Source organism: Oreochromis niloticus, linkage group LG4 (assembly GCF_001858045.2).
Source record: "Oreochromis niloticus isolate F11D_XX linkage group LG4, O_niloticus_UMD_NMBU, whole genome shotgun sequence".
NCBI lineage: Eukaryota > Metazoa > Chordata > Actinopteri > Cichliformes > Cichlidae > Oreochromis > Oreochromis niloticus.
This window is the reverse complement of record NC_031969.2, coordinates 21418386-21435113: the sequence shown is the minus strand read 5'-3', so window position 1 is coordinate 21435113 and position 16728 is coordinate 21418386. Positions and strand designations below refer to the sequence as shown.

Below are 16728 nucleotides of genomic sequence, written 5' to 3'. Positions count from 1 at the left end.
ATACATAATGTGACCAATACAGAATTTGCAGATACATGTTATATATTAGATTTTTTTTTTTTTTTCAGGACACTTTAAGGAAAATACAATTTCAGCATAGAACATTATAAGCATTTCTCAAAAATGAAACCTGGTCATATACATAAAAACATACAATCTGTCTCAAAATATAATCACATAAATTTCAACCACAAAAGACAACTCAAAAAGGTGCAAGTTCACTTTAAAGCATTTCAAGTACAACAAATAATATTGGAATGATAACGTTGAGCTATACAAGATATGTTACACATCTTTGAAAGTTAAACAATATTCCCTCTTTCACTTTTATACTGCTAAAATTTGCCTCAGCCCTTACCAAACACTCCAGTCATCTCAGTGCTTTGACAAACATTCTGCGGTCTTAAGGTTTGAAGAAATGTACAAACACAGTTGTTTATGGACACTAGTGATAATTCAAACACTTTCTATCTTAATATAGACAGAAATCTCTACTCCACTCATCTGAATGACTCCCCTGTCTAGTTTGGTGGTGTCAGAAGCAAGCAACAGGTTTACAAGGATAGTTTCAACACAATCAGCTTTCCCACAAAACCAGCAGATACTGAAGGGATGAAGAAGCCTAGAGTCATTTTCATTGATAGTCTACATCCTCTGGATCTCAAATAGTCGGACGTCAGTGTCATACCAGATCGGAGGATCAACATTGCTGAAACAGAACAAAAGAAAATAATGGATTTGTTTTAATTTGCTTTTGAGGATATCGGTGTCCATAAATCTCATCTAAAATGCCTAACTCACCGCAAATAAACGACGCCCCACATGTAGGTGCGAAACCACATGGCGGTGCCTGCGTTGGCCTGATATTTCCTAATGAGGATGGGGTGAGGAACCGGCAGCAGGCCCACTAATGTGCCATGCTGTAGAAACTTTAGGATCTCTGATTCATCTGTTAGACCCCTGCAATGAAAGACACAGTAGACATTTACAGCATTTTTAGTAATATATCAAAACTTGCTTTTTGCAGTCCAATCAAATCTAAGTGAAGTGTTTGCATACTTGTCGATGCAGATTTTCTCCACCTGGGGCACCAGCACCTGTAGAAGTCTCATGATGGTCTGCAGGGGTAGCTTACACTTCCAAGAGAGGACCTGGGATAAAAGCGAGCAAATCTAATTTGAGTTCTCATTCCTCTAAATATCCAACGTCCAACAAAAACTCAATGAGAGGCTGAGAGCAAACCAGTATTCTGACCCATTCTGGTGTGGGAGCCCAAAAGGACGCTGATGATGCACTTGATAAACGTCTTCTCTCCATTTCTGCTTCAGTGTAGAAAACATCCTAATAGTGTGAAGAAATAAATTTAGAAATATCCTCTTTCCACTGGAGCAAACCAATACACCCCGTAAAAAGGCACTTACTTCACTGTCCCTGCCTGAGTTAGACTCCGTGTCGCTGGTCCCAGTAACTGCACTGTGGTCTGGGTGGACAGTGTTTGGGGAGTCTGTCTTTGGAACTGACACCATGGTGCCATCCTCTGATACTTGGGATTTCTCAGTCAGTTTATCAATGCCTACAGGAAACCAGCATCATAAATCACAGGACATTAGTGAATACTTTACAGATGTGTCTGGCGACAATACTTCACTTTTATAGTCTTACCAAAAAATTAAATGCAACACCAACTAATTTTGTGTTGTAACTAAAAAATGCATAGAGACTAAATTAAAGACATATAAATTCAATCTGCTAGTTCTAAGGCAGTCATTTTCATGTGCATGATGTGCATATGTACATGAAATACATGACACTTTATTAGTTATACATGTTCAGCATCATGTATCTAATGAGCTAATAACATGGCAGCAACTCAATGTATCGAGGCATGTAGACATGGTCAAAGCAACCTGCTGAAATTCCAACCGAGCATCAGAATGGGGAAGAAGGGTAGTTTAAGTGACTGAACATGAAATGGTTGTTGGTACCAGATGTGTTGGTCTGAGTAAGATTTACAGAGAATGGTCTAAAAATAAAAAAATATCGAATGAGCAGCAGTTCTCTGGGTGAAATGTCTTGTTGATGTCAGAAGTCAGGAGAGGATGGCCAGACAAAAAACCCCTGTCAGCTAAGAACAGGAAACTGAAGCTACAGTTCACACGGGCTGATGGAAAAGCTCTTCCAAGTCTGCTAAGTCTCAATTTCTGCTGCTACAGTCAGATAGTAGAGACAAAATTTGGTGTGAACAACATGAACGCTTGGCACATTGTCGGCCCCTTATTGCAAACTGAGTATTGTTTAAACCCCACAGAGGACTTGAGTATTGTTAATGACCATATCAGTCCCTTTATGACCAGTGTACCAATCTCCCAATTGTTGCTTCCAGCAAGATAACGCTCCATGTAACGAATCTCAAATTATGTCAAACTGTTTTTTGAAGAAGATAATGAGTTGACTGTACTTGAATGGCCTCCACAGTCACCAGATCGTAGACCTATAGAGCGCCTTAGCAATGTGGTGGAACAGGAGATTCTCATCATGAATTTGCAGCCCATAAATGTGCAGTAACTGTGTGGTGTCATATCAATATGGATCAAAATCTCCGAGGAATGCTATCCTCACCGTTTTTGAATCGTGCCATGAAGAATTAAAACACTTCTGAAGGAAAAAGGGGGTTAGGGTAATAAAGTGTCCGGTGAAGATATACGTATATGTATAATTACAACATTACCGTACAAACAACACATTACCTGGCATAGCAACCAGGCTGGCCTTCAGTGTACCGGGCTCCGCTGGCACTGCAGGGTGTGAGCCCTCCATGGATACAGTCTCTTGGGAGCTGGTGCGGGAAATGACGTCGGGTGACTTCTTCTTCCTTTGCAAAGCTTTCTGGATGGAACTGGGGTCAGAGGGCAGGTTGGCCAGCTGATGGAACACATTACGCTTGCGAATTATGGCATAAACCAGGTTGCAGTTTCCTGGGGAGAGAAACATGGACACTTGTGAAAATAATGTATCTCACAACAAAAGAACTCTATCTATCTATGCCTTGAATGTCTCCAGCTTTCTCTTACCATCAAACTGGTACTGGATAATGTTGTTGAAAGCCTCAAGAAGGAAAAAAACCAGGTGATGGTTCTGAGCTGCAGAGAACAGGAACCAGGTGGTGGAGAAGGCCTCCAGCAGGTGGAGCAGTTTATTAGCTGCTACCATTGACAGGCTCTTCAAGTAAGGGGAAACTGAAGGATAAGTAGGAGTATTAAAAGGGTGTGAAATAAAAACTGTAACAACTATTTCTCATGGCGTGGTTATGTTGAAAACAAAATCTGAAATAGAATGCGTATTCACCATTTACAATGATGGTTAGTAGGCAGTCAAAGAGAGGCTGGAGACGCTGGTGGCCTGTTGTGATTATCTTGTGAAACACCTAGAAACCAAACAGAGCCACAGCTGTAAAACTTCACTGTATTTGAATTAGTTAGCTATCAAGAAAACTCCCATTTCAGCACAGCAGCAGGTGTGTCTCACCACTATAAGGAGGTCAGCATGAGTCCCTGTGAACACCGGGATGTCCATAGGCACATGGAGAGAATAGGGCTTATTCAAGCGCACGCCAAAGTTTCTCTCACCGCTCAGCAACAGCAAAATGAACACACCAATGTGCATGAGTCCAACACGTGCTGCAGAAAGGGCAAATCACACCAGAAATTGATAAATGCATGCTTCTAGTAGAGGTTAGTTGTGTGCAGTAAAGCAACTGAGGAGACTCACACTGGTCGGCCCGCGCATCATTCAAGTAGTACAGTATAGGAACCAGGATATCCAACACATCACTGCTCTTCAGGACAAAAAACAGGAACTTCTACAGTGGGAACACAAAGTAGATTGTGACGTCAAATGAAAGCACCTTTTAATGCATCGTCTTCCCAAAGAAGCCTCTATCTTTGTTCTAACCTTATTGAAGTCGCAAAGTTTCCAGAAAAGCACCAGAAGCTCCTGGTGGAACTGGATCTTCTTGGTGGAGTTAGGCAGGTAAGTCTGGGTCAAAGGGTTGGTCAGCAGACGAGCGAGGCCTTTCAGTACAAAATCAAAGTCCTACCATTGGGAGACCACAAAGATGCAGATTTTCACAATGCAATCTTTACAGTAATGATATTGGAGGATTTTTAAGAAACACTGATATGCATACCTCCTCTCTGTGAATCCTTGACAAATAATTCACAAACAGGTTTTCTGGTCCTGTAGACTGATCCGAACAAATTCAGAAAGATTTATTTGAATAACATTAAACAAATGCAATAAAGCCATCAAGTGTCTTTGTCACAGTCTTGAAGTTACCTCTTGTTCCTCTATGCTGGATGGAGAGGCAGGGGGGTGGGGAATCCCTCCATCATGCTCCAGTGTCACAATGAGGATCTGTACCGCCTGCTCCACCAGCTGCTCCCGGTAGTCAGAGAAAAGCAGGTGGTTGTACGGGATGCCATAACCCACCGGGTCATAAGCGCACACCACATTCAGGAGAGACGTGAATAGAGGCAGAGCATGTCTAGGAACAAACAAACAATGTCACTAAATTCTGTGTTACCAAAAAGGATCATGCCAAGGATCACATTTTAATGTGAATTATGATACATTGTCATTGCAAGGAAATGCTCTGTTTTGTTTTAAGAGAAATGCTGTTTTGTCAATTAGACAAAAGAAAGAAAGGAAGGCTGCACAAAGACTCTAGACAACCAAAAATCTTAATTTTGTAAGCAATCCACCTTTTATTTTTTGCAATTTTATTTACATCTAAGAGATAACTGAACCATGACACATCACCATGGTAATATAGCAAGGTGTATGTCACGAACACTGGGGGTTTTGTGACTGAGTTTGAGTGTTGTATTATTTTACTTTCAGCACTTATTCTTGGTTGGTTTCTTTATGTTTATACTCTCAGACCTTTTTGGTTTCTGAACAACTATTTGAATTCTTCTCATGGTAGTTTGTTAATATTTAGTTCCTCAAGTCTTCGGTTTCTTTTCCCCCCTCTGTGTTCTTTGTATCCTGTTGTCAGCTCTTAGCTATGTGGTAGGTGCTTTTCTGTCTTGTTATTTCCTGCTTTATTTTGTCATTTGTCTCCTAGTGTCATGTTTTAATTTTACTTGTTATTCTGATTTAATTCAGCTGTGTCTCCCAGGTGTCTCCTCACTGCACCAATCACCCCTCTGTGTATTTATAATCATTATCTTCCTTTGTCCTTCCTTTGCCAGCCCGTCTGTGTTCTCAGCCTGTTCAGTCCAACCTGTTTGTTATGGTTCCTTGGTTTCAGTGGTTGATTTTCTGCTTTTTATTTCTATTGACTTATACTCCACTAGAAGAAAAGTCATTCCTATTTAGCAAGATTGATCTCTAAAGTCTGCATTTGGCTCCATCACTACATTTATGTGTTTATGTGTGTGTCATGGTAAAAGTCAAAACCTTCTGTCAGTTCTACGGTTTACATATCAGGAAATGATTAAAACATATTCTAGTCCTTACTGTGTCACCCTGAGATGAACAACAGCATGACATATTCCACTTTATCTTTATTTATTTATCAAAAACTGAAATAAAATTGAAGAAAATGCACCATTCACTAGCTTGAAGAACTGCCTTTATCAGCAATAACTAGAACTACTTGTTTTCTCTATGACTTTATCAGTCTTTTCCACCATTATGAATGATTTTTCACCGACTCTTCTTTACATGCATAACCCAGTTTCAGCCAAACTTTAGCTGTCAGACAGAAAAGTTCAGGGTCAGCTCAGTGACTGCAAAGTGCCCAAGAAAACAAGCATAAATCATCACCCTTGATAATTGGTATGAGGTGTTTGTGCTGATATGCCTTGTTTGGTTCTCTGTAAATGTGGTCCTTTGCATGATGACCAAACATTTCTGCTTTGGTCTTGTTTGCATAAAGGACACTGATGTTTTCAGATGCAACTTTTCACATGTAAGCCATTCTTTTTAGAGAGAAGATGCTTATTTTTTCTTTTATCGCTTTGAAACAACATGAACTTTTTTCTTTTTGAGTCTGACATGCAGCTTGGGTTTTTTGCAGTTTCATGAGCACTGCGCTGTCTGACCATTGGGTAAATTTGCTGGGATGCCCACTCCTAAAAAGACTGGTAGCTGTCTTGAATATTTTTCACTTGTGAATAATGTCTCTCGCTGTAAAACAATTGAAACGGCCTTATAAACCTTCCACTGCCAAACTATCTGTTTTATTAGAGGTTCTCACACTTGCTGATGATCAGTTAATGAAGTATATTTGGTTAGCAGCACCTGGCTGCTCTTAATTCCCATGGAACCAGACAGGATGTACTTGGTTTTGTGACAAACAGCTTCGGTAGTCTGGTTTAAGTTGTGTTAAGTGATAAATGACATGCTGTCATATGTCATAGTTCATCTGAGGTTGTATTTACCTAATTTTGAGATGTGCTAAGGGTCATGTTTTTTTATCGTGTCCTGTGAGTAAAACTTTAGAATTGGATTTTAAAATTTGTGTACTTCTTCTTCTTCTTTTTTTTTTTTTTTATCATTGCTGTGTGTGTGGATGTGCTTTTATTTTCCATTACCTGTTTTCTGTTGAGCAGAAAAATGTCACCCAAGGATTGAGGATAGTGTTGTCTGATGAGGGAGGGAGGTACATGGCCTCAGAGAAGCAGGTCAGTAATAATCTCAACAGTTCAGTCCTGAAGCAAGGAGATTGAAAAGACAAAAAAAAGAAAAGTAAATTAAATCACACACACAAAAATAAGATTGCATTTTAGATTTTACCAGGCAGAGCTGCACACTTGAGGCCAACTCACCTATTCAGATCATGGATGTAGTTTAGAGGGGGCGACTGTGCAAATCCCACCCCTGCCTCCCAAATGTATTCACAGCTGTCTATGGACTGCATGCTCTCTACTGAGTCCTGGATAAAGTCACAAACACACACACACACACACACACACAGACACACACACACACACAGACACACACACACAAATCCAGTCAAATAGCTTTATAGCTACATTTCCTGGTCTTAGATTTGCAAAGTAACTTATTCAGTGACTTCAATTGTAGATAATGGGAAGATTGACATTGTCAAACATTGTTAACTCTTGGCAAGAAATGGAATATGAAACCTGATCTCTTGTATATGAATTCTAATAATCTGCCATTGCCATCCAGATTGTGGGTAGGTATAATTTGCTGTTGCTGTCACTTTTTATATAAAAGATAATTTCACTTTTGTTGCCATAACAGACTTTCTGACATCTACCTTAGCATTGAAATTATTACATGAACAGCAATGGGGAGTTCAAAGTTACAGACTGAGCAACGTTCTTTTCATACTCATGGAGAATTCTTCCTTTTGTCGCTGAGAGAGTGTCAGCCACCAGAACATAGCTCGGTGCTTCGGTTAAACTTGAGTGGCAGGTTAGTTGGGTAATCTTCGATCAGGAAGAAGGAAACAGTGCCTGAAGAAATATGTCTAACGTCTGGAACAATGTTAGAGGTCAAGGAATAAATGTTTGTGCTGCACTATTCTGTCAGCAGTAACTTCTTGTGCTGGATGGAGGTAGGATGACAAATTAATGACACTGGACTGTACCATGTCAGAAGGAAAGTTGTTACTCACGGGGCCCCTCTTGTGACTATGCACAGTGAAGTCAGGGCAGAAGAGGAGGTCAGCAATAGCCAGGAGCAGCGACTCGGCCAGTGGTCGAGCTCCTTCATCATCATCCAGCTCGTCTGTCTGAAAAAATGTGGAAAAAGTGGAATCTTTAAAAATATTTACATTTTTTTAAAGAAAAGTAAGAGAATACACCTTTTATATCTGGAATGAGGGAATTTAGCTTCACTGGAATAAAACATTCCCAATTTGGAAACCACAGGGCTTATCTATCATATTTTTTTAGAAACAAACAATAATCAGACCCCCAATAATCAGACCCAGCCAATATAACTCCCCCAATAAAATTATGAATTATCTTGCTTAAATAGGCTGTTGATTTTCTTTACTCATTTCAGTTATTACCAGCAAAATAGTTCAGCACAAAGTTACGCCCATGCACTCACCCCAGCCCGCCCAGCACCAGGCACTGTAGACCAGAAAAATCCTCTCCAGTCCTGGTCCTCAAAGATGTAGGGAAGGATGCGGGTCAGGATGCGACAGCAGTTCAAGACTACCTGCTTTTCTTTCTCAGAGGGACAACCAGACTCTGCTCCCTGGACAAGCTTCTCCACGGCCTGAAGAATCCAGAAACATTGTAAGCAGATGATTATATTCGGTATGGAACATGACCTACATCTTCTGTACTGATATATGACACTAATCATTTAATTCAGTTTGATATTGTGTTTTAATTCAATTTAAAAGCAGTGAATATGCTTCATCTACACTGGTGCTAGATCTTATTTAATTAACGAGGCATTACCCACACAGCACACCTCACTAAACATCAAGGATCTATAGTTTTTTATAAAATATTTTGTAATAATATAATTATTTTAACAATGAAATCTTTCCAAACCAGAATGTCACCATGAGGAAAACAGCTATCCATCCATAATCATAGATCTTAATATGCAATCAACTACTAGTTTGGGGACATAAAGATATAACAGCAGTTATCAAGAGTCATGCTCATTTGTTTGTTAGGAAACATGGCACCATGTTAAGCACCAGCAGTCTTACCAACAAACAGACAAGCATACTTAATCTTTGTATCTGCAATTTTTGGACCTTTTAACAAAGATTTGCTTGGTGATTTATTATCTAAATTTCATCAAAAACACGCTGCAGACCGCGTCTAAAAATAAGCAAGAACCCCTTTGAACCTGCTCAGCTTTCAAGGGCTCTCATTCCCACCTCTTCATTTAATTATGCTGTCAGCCCCACTGTGTTTGTTTCTGACAGGCAGCTTCAAAACGGAAGCTGGTGGCTAGAGACGGGAAGCAACGGGAAAAGGAAGGGGGGGGTGACTCATTTATTCAGACATCTAAGAGCCTGTGCAGGGCTCTGCAATCAAAATAAGGCACAGTTTCCAAACAACAGCATTCCATTATGTAACACAAAATGCGGCGAGAGTTTATTTAATGCTTACTTTATAACAAAGGGTCGCTAAATTTGAGGGGGACTCCTCTCGAACAGCTCTTATCTCTGCAGCTGGCACCAGTGCAAAAACATCCTGGACCGTGGTGGTGGTGTCTGCCCAGAACTGATCCCAGAAGGCATCGTCTGTGGCTTCCACTGGCTGGAGAAAAATATGTGCACATTTCAGTTTCCTTTGAAGCAAAACTGAGCATTTAACGTCGGCCAGACGTTTTATTTTATTTTATTTTATTTACAACAGCCTTGATCTTGCGCTGCACAGCATTAAAATCGCATCTGACTCCTTTACCTTAATACAAAGGTCTACACGCTTATGCTTTCATGTATTATATACATAATCAGAGCTCATGGCAATGTAAACACAATTGCTTGTTTTAGCAGCAGCGCAAACAGTATCTGTGACACTGACGGCACAGTCCACCTGCCGCATCTGCAAACGTAGTCCAGACCTACGTCATCACCTTTGATTTTGCTGTACGCCATAATGTATAATCATCTGAACTGAACGCGTACAGCATTGAGAAATCAAACAAGCAAAAAACAAACAAAAACAAATTACGGTGACAAAGCAGAATCTGTGACAATTTAATCCAGTTTGGTAAAAATACGACACAGGCCTGTTTGCCGCGTTACATTCAGATGATAAATATTTATAATCTGCAAAATAATAAACAGACGTGACCCGAAAAGGCTGCATGCAACCCGAGATTAGTTTATTTTTATTTATATATGTATATATATTTTTTCTTTTGCTCCTGCGTCGCAAGCGTTATCCCTTCATCTCGTCGACGATGCTCCTCGGTGCGCCCACTGGCTCTGTCTTTTAACGATTTATTTAGTTGGATAGAATATACATATATACTACTCATAACCCACCTGTGTTTTGGTCGTCAGCTGGATAACTGCCTTCCTGAAGTTCAGTTTAGAGTCGGTGCTCCCCATTGCGGTTATTTGCCTTTATACACAGAAGGACCGCTGCTAATGACAATCCCTGATAATCTCACCTCCGTCCTTCGCTTGAGTCATTGGCGGAGACAATTTTTCACTCTATTGGCTGGCTGGGCAAGCAGGCTGCACTACAGACTGCAACTTCCGGGTTGAAAAGATGCCAGCCACTCACTTCAGAGTGGGTATTTTGTTTTAAGCCTTCTATCTGCCATACAACAGAAAATACAGTATAATACATGGCAACCTAATCTGCACGTCTACTCTTCAGTATAAAATATCCATAAGAAGGTATATGGGGAAATAGACTTCAGCTTATTGCTTTGTTGACTTGTTTCTGTTGAATAGTCTCAGCCCTCAAGACAAACATTATGACAATAAATGTGTTTGCAAATGGCGACATCCTATGGGGAAATTAATGTGGTATAAATGGGGTTGACTTGATTAGACGATTTTTAGACCATTTTCAGGGTTAATGTGCTCTTTAACGTCAGTTCTTGTGCAGAACTTAATTCTCTGATTGCTTCGTTACTTTCGGTTACCACAGAATCCGGGAACATGTGGCAAGGGATTTGTGCATTTGACTGACATCGAACCGACAACCTTTTGCTTCTAAAGCGAATGTACAAAACTTCACGCTATAATTGCCAGAATACCGTTACCTTTAGGTGTTCTTCCTTTCAGTCCCGAGTCACCTTTACGCTTATATTTTTTACTTATGAAAAAGGAAAAGCGTGCATTACACAAGTTAGCTTTATTTTCTGTTGCTTATTTCTATTGCCCTTGTTATTAACCTTCACGTCTATACTGGTATATATATATGCTTTGTTCTCCAAAAAAACAAAGCCATGTGAGTTAGGGTTCGTTTTTTCCTAATGGTCTTTAAAGGCACCATAATTGGTCTTTGCGCAGGCGCAGTGCCATGTAAACACAACAGTTGCGGTTGGTTGTGCGTGTTATCAGTAGCAAGTATCGTTGGCTAGGTTGAGTTTGAACCCTAGTAATTTTATTTCGATTTAAGAGTGCAATAGTCCCGAAAGGGAGTAAAAATTGTACTGCGTGCTGTAGTTAGCTAACATATGATAAGAGGATTCCCGTTAGCTTGCGGTGACGTTAGCATTAGCTTGGAACCAATGATAAAGCGCTTTAGGACAGGCTTGTTAACTACCTAGCTCGTCAACGCCTGATCTTTTTTGTTGTCAGTTAACGTTACGTCGAAATTTTTGTGTGGTTTATCACTCTAACTGATGTCTTTGGCACTGTCACTGAAATGGAAAACTGTATCGCATTGTTATTCAGCGTAATTAGCTAATCAGGCAAAGTTAGCTAAACTAACAGGCCGTCGACTGACAGGAAACGAGCTCCGTTAACCAGCAAATATCGCCAGCCAGCCGGCTCCTCCTGTCTGCTCAGAAGAAAATAAAAAGAACCTCCTCGTTTAGGTTGCTCAAGTGTTATCATATGTTGACTGAAAGCAGGTGAGCTTGCAATTTAACACTATTTGAGTAGATTGAGTAGTGATTGAAGTAGAGTTGGCTCGACGTTTCCGTGGCCTTTGTTGCAGGACCCACGTAAAATGTTGAATATGCTAACAAAATAATCATGGTTCCAGCAGCTGTAATTGGTCACAGCAACTGTATTACTTTAACAACTGTAGTTCGGTAGGTCTGTGTTGTCTTCGAAGTGCCGTTGAGAATATACCCAGCTAGCTGGTCTTGAATATAACAATGGCAGCTTGCAGTGACTTTGCATAATAATCGTCATGTATACACTGTAGCAGGGATAAGTCATTGCTTTTAAATTTGCCTACTCTGCAATTAACTGAAGAATTAGGTCTCATATCTTGCTTATATTTGTTTTTAATAAGCTGGTGAGGCCACATTGATCTTTACCTATTTTGCCTTTCTACCTGAGCAGGAAACGGCAGCACAGTGGTGGTGATGAGGAGAATGGCCACCTGGTGCCCCAAGCCAAAAGGCAGACCAGAGCACATCCCCTCTCTCCTGAGCCTGGCCGTGATGCCTGGGACTCTGAGGTACAAGCGTTAACTGAAACTTGCATTAAGCCTGTTATTCAATTCATTTAGAAACTATAAAGGAAGTTAACATGATACTCACAGAAACCTGAATAGAAATGCAGTGTTCTGAATAAGCATTTCTTATTTTTTGCATATCATAAAGCAAATTTTAATATTATACAAAGACAACTGGTGTGAATACAAAATGCAGTTTTTAAATGATGATTTCACTTATTAAAGGGAAAAAGCTATCCAAACCTACCTGGCCCTATGTGAAAAAGTACATCTAATAACTGCTTGTGCCATCCTTTGAACCAAGCCTCACCGCAAGAAGGTCCTGAGTTCAATTCCCTTATCAGGCCGGGGTCTTTCTGTGTGGAGTTGCAGAATCAGAAAGACTTTATTTATCCCCAAGGGGCAATTAACATACAACAGAGCAGCATGACGTTGAAGATAAGGACAGGGCATAAACAGGCAATAAGAGTGAGATAATAAATACACAGAATATACAGTATGTACACAGATTACACAGTTTTGAAATTAAAGTGACTGAAAGGTGAATGAATAACTGAGTAAAGTGTCGTTTGCATGTTCTCGCCGTGTTTATGTGGGTACTCCGGCTTCCTCCCATAGTCCAAAGACATGCAGTTAGTGGGGATAGGTTAATTGGAAATTCTAAATTGCCCATAAGTGTGAATGTGGGCACGACTGGTTGTCTGTGTCTATGTGTTAGCCCTGCGACAGACTGGCGACCTGTCCAGGGTGTACCCTGCCTCTCAGCCTGAAACCTGAAACCCTGAAAAAGATTAGCGGGTTATCTTTGTCTAATGTTAAAATTGGTTTGACCTTAAACATGTCAGTTTTCCAAATCTGCAATAAAAGAAAACAATAGGTGCACTTACTTGCACCCATAATGTCACTGCGCAGTTGAAACTGTTGTAAAACTATGACTATGTTTGTTCCTTAGTTTGAAATATCCCTTGGTTTTCCTGTATTAGTCTGTGTACGTGTGTTATTTTAACTTTGTAGTATTTAATTTTATTTTTAGTCATTTATGAAGCTATGAATGGTAATGTTAATATCTGCATTTCAGTCATCCAACAGTGAGAGCAGCAGCAGCATCAGCAGTCCTGAACGTGCAGCTGGGAGCTGCGTCAGTCAGTGTGCTCAGGGCCCCTACAGTCCGCTTAGTGTGGGCAACTCTTTGGAGCCCACGAACCCAGTGTCCTACCTGCATATCAACCGCATCCTGAAGGAGGCCCACTTCCAGAGCCTTCAAAACCGAGGTCACCTGAGAGACACATGACGACATAGCGTCCCTCTGTCTGCCGCCAGAGGACTGAAGCCCTGAGACAAGTATGAGTATCACATGCTGAATCACTTCACACAGCTCTTCCCCACCCATCTCCAGTAACTGTGGTATGTCACAGCTCTATAGATGTGTGGATGGAGACCAGCATCTGGTCATGTATCTGAGGATGGTTCATCATTAAAATTAATCATAATGATAATCATTTTAGCAATAATAACTGTGATCAACAACCATTCTTTTGATCCACTTATTTTCCGACCAGTCTGGTTTACGTGCTTCTCCGGGAGCCTTATTGTGACTAGATGATGATGATGATGATGATGAATCTATGTATTTTGTCTTAAATGTTGTGTGAAAACAAAACGAGCTGCCGAAGTGGCACCGTACACAATTTTAGGCTGGTCAGTGTGACTGCTTTAGGCTTCTAGTAGGGTAATGGGGGTTGTAAAATGCTGAATCAGATGTCTGTGTAAGTACATAGACCAGTCTCAGGGAGGATTTGCACTTGTCTTGGACTGCTCATTTGCTTTCATATTCAGACAGGGACTACTTCATGGGGGGCTGTAGAAACCATGGGTGTTAACTTGGCAAAGGACGAGATGTTTTCAACCCTTACTTAGTAAATCAGGTATCTAAATGTTTTGTAAATGCATCTCAATCAAACGTGTTAGTTGGGTCACAGAGAAGGTCACATTTTGAAGGATTGATAACACTCCACCACAGAGAATTTCCAACAGTTTGACTGGTAAAATATTTTCAGTGCGTTCATTCTTGTGTTCATTTTCACATAGTTTAATTTACTTCTGATTTTGACATTTACCATGTGTGGATCACTTGAATCATATTTTTGGTTAGTTCATGTTAATCATAACAAGATACTGAATTTAAAAAAAAAAAAAAAAAAAAAAAAAAAAAAAAAGATGGACCAGTGCTTTTGCTTTTACTTTTTTTTTTTTTTTTTTTTTCCAATTCAATGGCGTTTAAGTCCATTTGTGGAACGTGATATGTACTGGAGAGGCAGGGAAATGACATGAAAACCACCAGAATAGCCTCCTGGCCACCATGGGAGCTAGGCTAAGGTTGGTAATTGCAATTAGACCTAAAATAATATAGCTATGTATTGCAAGCTTTTGAAAGTTATCTGATAAGATTGGTCGATCACTCAGCCCTTAATGCAGACTGTGAATCATCTATAATAAGGTGCACTTGTAATTATAATGTTACTGTTTTAAATAACGACTGGATGAAGCCATTTCCAAATGAATAACAATCAAAAGGGACAGTGGGAATGCTCTTATTTGTCTATATTATGTTTTTTCTTATAATAATGACAATAGAGACTGGTTGGTATAAAATTGAGTGGACAAAGCTGACTAACAAAAACACAAGAGTACTTTTGATTATTGTGAGTTGAGCTCAGGCGAAGTAAAGATAATTTTAGTGTTTTGTGACCATGGAAAAGTGATCCAGTATGAGTTACCTTTTATCTCGTGACCACAAAGAGAAATCCAAACAGTAATAACACCCATTAGCTCTACAGCCTTCCAGATGTCTTACTTTCTCAGTTGTTTTTTTTCTTTCCTTTATTGTACAGGGGGATGGTGCATTTGAGGGACAGCTAGTTGTTTCTGTCCAGACAGAGTTGCAGTGCAGCCTTTTAGGTTTAAAAAAAAGAAGAAAAAAAAAAGGCTTGTACTGCAATTATTACTGGAGCCACTAAAGAGCAGATAGTTTTTCTGCCTGTGAACTACCATTCAGATATTGCTGCATGAGTGTCCCTCTGCACCAAACATCCAGGTGGGTTTCTAACATCCTGTTGGGATTGATTTATTTGAATCATTGTCCCAGGAGTAAACTCAGCCGTGGTTTTTGTTTTATTTTAATTTTAATTTTTTTTTTAACTGTCATGGCAGAAATGAAAGCCTTTTGAAGATGTGGTTTATTTTTGTTCAATTTTATATTTTTTCTATATTATATTTAGTAATGTACATGATATTAATGTGGCACTGATTCTTTTGTGAATATCCCCTCATTTCATAAATAAAATTTATTGTTTTTTCAACAGTTGTCTTTCTTTTTTTGCTCTTGGTCACCAAATGTTTTATGGTTTCCAAAGTAATGATGTCTTTTGGTTTGTTGTTAATATATCAACTCTTAATTTTCAGTACGAGAAGGAATGTTTTCTATTGGCTATTCATGCTGTCAGGTTTGCTCATTGTGTAAAGTCTATGCATACAGGTATCCCATCTATCCACTTTTTATTTTTTTCCTCCAGTAATGAATGGCTCCCCATGCACTGAGACCATCTTTAATGAGACATGACCTGTGTCTAAGGGAAGCACAATGAAAGGTTTCTTTAATTAGCATGCTATGTGTCCTTGTCACAGACACAGTAATAGATTACATACATTAATGCACCACATGTAACCACGGTTACCTTACTGGCTACTGTGGGTGCTCATTACTTGCCTCCTTTGATTCACCCACTCCACCTCTGCTAAATTAGAGATGACAAATGGGTTAGAGATGTTCCCGCATTGTGCAAACATACCTCTTTCTGCAGGTGCATGACTTAACTAACATACAGCATCATACAGCCTTTCATCTAAGCATCATCATCTGAAGTATATCTGAATATCCTCTTGTAGGATTTAATTTCTTTTCCCAATATGTATGAGGGGGGGAAAGACACCTATTAAAGAAATATTGCATCTAAAAATGAAGATCAAGCAAGACATCAGTAGGTTCTCTTTAAGATGATGATATAAAGTAATAAACTGTAAAAGGTACAACAGCTAAAATTGGCCAAGGGCTGTTTTTATTTTAACCAAGTGTGAAATTATTTATTTAATTATGAATTAATCTAACTTTTATGATCCTGTTTAACATTAAGTGTCATTGAAGTGTTGGGAAAGCCCAAAGGCTGCTCCTGCACCAACCTGCCATTCAAACAACCCCAGTAGGCTTGAGTGTGCATCCCAGTCTGTGTGCTGTGGAAGCGGCAGATGTTCTAAGCACAGATGTTCTCAAACTGAGCAGCAGAGGGCAGCACACTCTGTTAGCTAGACAACGGTGTTTCTTGGAGTCTGAAACTCATAAACAGTAAACAACTCCACAGCAGGATCAAGACATGTGAGCTACATAGAAGATATTTATCTTTAATCTGTTGTTACATAGAAACACACACACATACACACAGAGTCCTTTCCTTTCAGCACACAGATATGAAGGTGGGCGATGATGAATGGCTCCCATCAGTTGAGTGGAGAGGCAGGAGAGAGTTAAATGCACTGTCCTTGTTCTGCGGTCTATGTATGCGCATACATT

General features: G+C 39.8%; 2 protein-coding genes across 2 annotated transcripts; one reads left to right on the top strand and one right to left on the bottom strand.

Moving 5' to 3' along the window:
• Positions 1-24: 24 nt before the first annotated feature.
• Positions 25-10198, bottom strand: hid1a (HID1 domain containing a). Its single transcript, XM_005454940.4, has 19 exons — positions 10004-10198; positions 9120-9269; positions 8092-8262; positions 7652-7768; positions 6834-6940; positions 6600-6716; positions 4336-4543; positions 4187-4243; positions 3952-4092; positions 3769-3859; positions 3526-3677; positions 3346-3424; positions 3072-3236; positions 2748-2975; positions 1422-1573; positions 1255-1341; positions 1060-1151; positions 802-960; positions 25-709 (listed from the first exon to the last, which is right to left on the bottom strand). The coding sequence occupies exons 1-19, from the start codon at positions 10067-10069 to the stop codon at positions 646-648; spliced, it is 2403 nt and encodes an 800-aa protein (XP_005454997.1). The 5' UTR covers positions 10070-10198; the 3' UTR covers positions 25-645.
• Positions 10199-10973: 775 nt separating this feature from the next.
• Positions 10974-15463, top strand: LOC102083140 (protein FAM104A). The gene is made up of 3 exons (XM_005454938.4): positions 10974-11550; positions 11990-12107; positions 13183-15463. Exons 1-3 carry the CDS (start codon positions 11534-11536, stop codon positions 13393-13395), a joined length of 348 nt encoding a protein of 115 aa, XP_005454995.1. The 5' UTR covers positions 10974-11533; the 3' UTR covers positions 13396-15463.
• Positions 15464-16728: the final 1265 nt, after the last annotated feature.

What these genes read in the sequence shown, in the direction of transcription:
- LOC102083140 (XM_005454938.4), top strand. An exon ending in GTGATGCCTGGGACTCTGAG is followed by an intron (nt 12,108 to 13,182) that starts GTACAAGCGTTA and finishes TCTGCATTTCAG; the next exon opens with TCATCCAACAGTGAGAGCAG.
- hid1a (XM_005454940.4), bottom strand. Translation starts at nt 10,069, where the DNA reads ATGGGGAGCACCGACTCTAAACTGAACTTCAGGAAGGCAGTTATCCAG. An exon ending in CAAGGATTCACAGAGAGGAG is followed by an intron (nt 4,093 to 4,186) that starts GTATGCATATCA and finishes TCCCAATGGTAG; the next exon opens with GACTTTGATTTTGTACTGAA. An exon ending in TGATGCGCGGGCCGACCAGT is followed by an intron (nt 3,678 to 3,768) that starts GTGAGTCTCCTC and finishes CCCTTTCTGCAG; the next exon opens with CACGTGTTGGACTCATGCAC.